Source organism: Sycon ciliatum, chromosome 3, assembly GCF_964019385.1.
Source record: "Sycon ciliatum chromosome 3, ocSycCili1.1, whole genome shotgun sequence".
In the NCBI taxonomy this organism is placed as follows: domain Eukaryota; kingdom Metazoa; phylum Porifera; class Calcarea; order Leucosolenida; family Sycettidae; genus Sycon; species Sycon ciliatum.
In genome coordinates, this window is record NC_088645.1 from 40,730,184 (window position 1) to 40,736,183 (window position 6,000).

Below are 6,000 nucleotides of genomic sequence, written 5' to 3' on the forward strand. Positions count from 1 at the left end.
GCGCACACGCCGGCCAGGGAGGCTCTTCGCGCACTTGAGTCATGACCAGACCGGTAACACACCGACAGCTGTGCAATTCTGGCGCCAGAGTTAGAGAAATTCCGCCCTCTCTTCAGAATTGACGGATTCGACGGAATTGGATAAAATCAATTTTAACGACGGAATTTGTCACTTTTTGTGTAATCGAACTGTGCATCAACAATAACTAGTTCTAGAATTGACCGAAATGCGTGTAATCGAAAGTGCCCATTAATATGATCAGCAAGTGAAATTCCGGAACCCCTTTCAGCCGCTATTTCAAGTATACAGCGGAACCTCTTCTGGGCGCTATGTATAATTGTATAGAGAGTAATTTTACAAAACTGGAAAGAGGTGGTTTAAAAAAAGGCAAAATGAGTGCTTTGAACTGGTAAAGTACTTTCTAATTGTCCGCAGTAAAATACAGCTTTGAACTACAGTCAACTTCGCTAATAACGACTGCGGATATAACGACAATTCGCGAATAACGACCGAATTTCCATGCCCAGAGCAAAGTCCCATCTAACTGTATACATTTAACTTCGGATATAACGACTATCTGAATAACGACAATTCGCGTATAGCGACATGCTTTTAGTGCCCCGTGGTCATATTCACTGCTTGAATAACGACTTTCTGGGCTTTTGACAGCTATTTCAAGTACCTGTCAGTCAAGTACATGTACCTGTCATGCAGAAGTACCAGAACCTATGCAGGCTATGGTGATAAAAGGCACACATGCAAGAAAATGCAGCCAAGGGGGGGGGGCTTTTTTTCCTTTTATAATGTTGGCTTCAAAGTTGTTGGATTTACCAGCACACCTATATTATGTATACAATGTACATGTAGTTGTACATGATTGTACAGTAATCATCATACATGTCTCTGGCCCTGTAGATGGCTCAAAAAGGCATATTTTTCAATTCATTTCCCTTGCATATTGAATTTTTAGTTCCTTGCAACTGCAATATGAAAATAAAGTACACATTGACATAGAGCAAGACAAGAGCTTGATTTTGATATGCATATCATACTATACAAAATATGGGTTCACATACATTCAAATGGGACTTCGGTTATAAGGACACTTCGCGAATAAGGACACTTTTCTGATGCCCCGCCGAATGTCGTTATTGGCGAAGTTGACTGTAGTTCTGAAAGGAGAGGGGAATGCCTGTGCAGTATGCTGTTTAATGGAGTTTCAAGAGTGTTCCTACTCTCACAGTACAGTTGTGTGACCATTGCACAGAGCTGGCAAAAGAAATCCTATCTTATGAAATAACATCGGGTGCTACTCAGCCCCTAGCACTATACTACACATACTGGTCTGTGCACTCGAACGCGACGCTACTCTACTCATGAGGTTGGACTTCCCTGCATGGCCAGCACTGTACAATCCACAAGTGTGCTAGTCCAGCTTCATTTCATCCACGACGTTGCCCTCGTCGGAGAGCCGCTGAATCTTAACCGTGGTGCGGCCGTCGGGGTTGTTGCCAAAGGTGACGAGATCGTGTTGCCCCGGCAACACAACGTCGACGGTGTTCTTCTGCTTGTCGTAGTTGGTGATGGGCAGGGGGATATCGTCGGTGAATGGGAACAGCATCACCTTGAAGCTGGGCACCACGGCACGTGTAGACACGACGATACGACGACCGAGCCCGCCGACGGTATTAAACAAACGCGCCGGGTGCAGGTAACCATGCGAAGCACCGATGGTGCGGAGATTGTAGTTCTCGTGTCGTAGCGCCGTGACACTGGAGTAGTCGTCCGGCGGACTGTAGTCGAGAACGCGTATGAGCAGACCGCGGCTGCCCCCACCGGGAGGACTGCCAGCATCCATGAGTATCGCGTCCGTTGCGTTGAACTCCACAAGTTCGACGTCGTCCGGTGTCTGCATCAGCCACTCCCAGAGATGCACGCCGTCGTCCTTCTTGGCATCGTCCAGGACCATGGCGTAGGGGAACTTGCCGCGGACGAGCCCTGCCGTGCGGAACACGTACTCCATCGGGTTGTACTGGGCACGGGAGCAGTTCTGGGCGAGGTTGGGAGGCGCGAAGTTGGGCGTTATCGGGTCGACCAGGTCGTGCACGTTCATCTTCATCCAGTCGTCAGTCCTTGGCGTGATCACAAAGTCGTTCGGCGTTACGAATGTGTCGTTCTCCAAGTCCAGATGGGAGGTGTAGCGTGTCCACATCCAAGTGTAGCTGTACGTCAGGTTAGTAGCTGCAAATGTAGCGAGAGACGTGTCTGCGAACTCTTCTCCCTTACCCGCCGGCGTACCCCAATCCGAACCCCTGTAGTTGACCGGAACCGATGCCCTGCCGTCGACCAGGAGCACGGAGTGCTTGCGTGACTGCTGGTAGTTGCCCACCGTGAACGGGAACGCATCGGAGCCGTCGTCCCCGGGCGGGTACTGCGCCCAGGTCCTGCCCCAGGCCGACAGCATGAACGTCCCGCGGTCCGGGTGATAGTGCCCGCCGGCCCAGCGCTGGTCGCTGCGCCACTGGAACGCAAACCAGGTGGCGTTCTGCGACCACTGGTCGCGCGCCACCATCAGGCCGCGATCGTCGCAGAAGAACGTCAAGTTGGCGTCCAGTGCCTGCGCGGCCGTGTCGAAGTCCTCTGGTCCACTCCAGTCCTGCGCGTAGATGGCCACGCTCATCGGGACGTGCGTGAACTGAGAGTTTCCCGTGTGCGGGTAGCCGAGGTCGCTAAACTGTGCAACAGCTGTGGCATTGTTCCACGCGTTGCGCCACACAAAGTCCACGACGGGATCGTCCGGGTAGAAGTACTTGGCCGGCGCCAGATCATAGACCCTGGCCAGGTTGTCCGAGCCGCCCCAGTTGTCGACCATGGTGAATGCATAACCAAACGGCTGCATCATGTTCAGGTAGAAGCTGCGCACGTGATTGACGAAGTGCGGGTGCTGCAGCAGCTCGCTGCCGCGGCGATCGAACGCGGCGAACCTCTCGACGTGCAGGTAGTTCTTGCCCATGCCCTCGTGTGTGGCTCCGGAGGCATGCACGCCGCACTCCAGGAAGTTCGTCATGGTCACGGTGTTGCGAGCGAGCACTGCCGCGTCGTAGCCCTCCTCGCCCTCGATAGACAGCAGCATGGTTGTCATGAACTGATGCATTGACACCCAGTTGCTCGTCACCGCGTAGCACGGCTTGCCGTTGCCCACGATGAAGTGCTTCGCCGTGGCCGTGGCGATCAACTTGCGCACCACCGCCTTCTCGCTCTCGTCCATAGCGTTTGCCAGGAAGTCGTAGGACATACCGATGCAGTCGTTGGCTATTAGCATATAGATGCTCTGGAAGTTCATCTCTTCCACGCACGGCCGTCCGCCGCAGTCAGTCCGCTCCAGGAACTTCTGCGCAATGTTGGCCAAGGCGACCAGGCCGGTGCCGAGGGTCTTGGCCCTGCCCGTGTCTGCCGTTACCAAGGCGATGAACGAGTCGTACAGCAGTGTGGAGCCCAGCGACGTCAGGCAGAACGAGCTGGGCCCGCAGTAGCCGGAGCCGTTGATGGCAGCGACCATGGCGTCCGTGTCATTGCCTGCGAGCATCTCAGCGTACAGCATTGGCAATGGGCCTGCATTGGTCAAACCTGTGGATTCAAACACAGTAACAGAGGTCAGTGGATCACATACTTTCAACCGCACACCATGCACATTAACTTAACATAACATGTATGTTTTTCGGATCGCAAAACAAACGGACAATCATGCCCAATGTTCTGATGACGATGGAAAGGGAGAAAAGATAAAACATCTTTAGAAAGATATTAAACCTGGACAAGTGGAGTGAGGGGGGGGGGGGGGGGGGGGGAGTGCATTGACCAGCATCTCATAATGCAAACTAAAGTTTAGAAATCAAGTGGCCTTAGCTTCGGCATTCCCATGGTTACACTGAGCTTACTTTTATTTGTCCGCATGGCAACGCCCTCGGTGATGGCTTGCCATGCCCACTTGCCCACCTTGGTGGTCTGGAGGCGATGCAGTATGTCCGGCACATCTTCAGGGCTGAACAGCACACGCGGGTGAACACCCGGTGCTGGCGGCTTGCTCAGACGGTCCTGCAGCAGCCAGTACAAACATGGACAAACCCAGCCTCAAACACCACCACACATAACACAATGGCTATTTACCTCAAATGATTCTTCACTTTCGGTATCACATTTCGTGAATTGAACAATAAAGATGACGTACTACTACCACAAATAACACACACTATACTAGTCCAAGCAAGGACAAGCCCAGCCTCAAACACATGTACCACCGCTAGGCATTGGCGGATAATGCTTGAAAAGGTGGCAGATTCTGCTCGAATAGCAGTGAAATTGGCAGAACCATACAAACCTTATGGCGGACAATTCCTGGAATTCTGCTCCACTTCTTTATCCACATACCAAACATGCATGAAACTTACCAGAAAAAGTACCGAATTCTGCCAATTTTTCTGCCGGCATTATCCGCATATGCCTAGCCTGGAACCCCTCTGTTTCTAACCGTGATAACTATACTGCAGTTGCGCTCGGTGAAATACGACCCGGAGTGCGCATCTGGTGACCTCGATTTGCATGACCCTTGACGCCCGGGAAGTGGCACTGTGGATGTGGCTGGCCCGGATGTCCACACATTACATGTGCAAGCACAACGATGTAATCAGAATCAATGGATACAGGGTGCCTGTTTTGCACTTTGGGTCGGATTTCACCTGGTGCAACTGCAGAATGCAAGCGTACTTTAATGCGAGGAGCTAGGATATTCCATTGGGTGCAAACCTGGTTCATCCCACCTCTCCAAAAGCAGTGCAGTCTACGTCTTAGCTCAGTGTGAGCATGCAGCCCCGAATCGAATTTTACCCAAGTATTAAACGCATGCCCTTGTATGATAGGGCTTCGAAACATCTCAGTTTCAGTTCACCATTCATTCTCGGTTTCCAGGGATGCATCGTGACCTGCTTGCACGAGGAGAGTAACAGTTACTAGATCTGCTCCCTGCTGGCTAAAGCGGAACATCTCCCTGTTCGCCTGATCGCGGAAGCGGAACCTCGCTAGCAAACACCGATAAGAACAGCGTTTGCTTTAGAAGAAACCAGCACCACTCCCAGGATAGTATTCATGGCTCGGGGTCTACTACTGTACTAGTTTAATAATTATAATTCACTGTGTACTGATAAAGCGAACTCCCGGTATTGCGTACAAACAATCTGTCCCTCCGTTTTCGCCCTGATCTTGGTTGCGTTGATGTCTTACACTGGATTTCGTCTGATTGCGGGATGGTTATTAGGACTTCTGTGCATGTGTGCATCGCACCGCAGAGGTCATCAAAATAAGACACAGTTTTACTCCCCACACGCTGATTACATTTCACGCGTAGCTCACCTTGGCAAACTTCGGAGCAGCCTGTGCGGAGCAATGATCGGTCACCATCGCCCACGCGACAACCGAAGCGACCAGCAGCATGGTAGTCGACATAGCTGAACCTCGAGAAGATTCAAAGACACTCATGATCGCGATTCGTCTACCAGTGCCCAAGAAGAGCAGAACGATTCATTTTACTGAAGGAAATTATTGTCATATCTTCGATCAAATCCGTGTAGACGATGGTGAGGGCTGAAATTTCTCTGAGGCTCAGTCGTCTTGCTGTCAATGTCATTGTCAATGACTGATGTCAATGCAGTGAGCACTCATGATTTTAGCGCCAGTAGCCGGGCTGGCGAAGGAGCCAAGCGAGGAGCGACTGTGCCGTGGGTTCAGATCACAGATCTACTGGGTGAGTTATTGCGGATGATACTGAAGCTGGGAGGGTGAATGATAGGACGCCATCCGGGCTCCGATTCTGCCTCAGCCTTAGGAATAGGAGTACAAGTGCTGCCTCGGTCAAGCTGCCCCTGCCTCTCCCCCACTCCTGCCATTCCATATGTCTCATCGCTGCCTTGCTGCTTTGTGCCGTCAAATGGTGTGTGTGTGTGTTTT

At 51.7% G+C, this 6,000-nt stretch overlaps 1 protein-coding gene across 2 annotated transcripts; it reads right to left on the minus strand.

Moving 5' to 3' along the window:
- Positions 1-862: 862 nt before the first annotated feature.
- LOC135812214 (uncharacterized) lies at positions 863-5,736 on the minus strand. 2 transcript variants are annotated; one of them, XM_065325551.1, is made up of 4 exons: positions 5,407-5,736; positions 3,939-4,095; positions 1,424-3,627; positions 863-1,266 (listed from the first exon to the last, which is right to left on the minus strand). In XM_065325551.1, the coding sequence occupies exons 1-3, from the start codon at positions 5,530-5,532 to the stop codon at positions 1,427-1,429; spliced, it is 2,484 nt and encodes an 827-aa protein (XP_065181623.1). In that variant the 5' UTR covers positions 5,533-5,736; the 3' UTR covers positions 863-1,266; positions 1,424-1,426. The 2 variants fall into 2 exon arrangements, with proteins under 2 accessions (XP_065181623.1, XP_065181622.1); XM_065325550.1 differs by having other exon boundaries at positions 864-3,627.
- Positions 5,737-6,000: the final 264 nt, after the last annotated feature.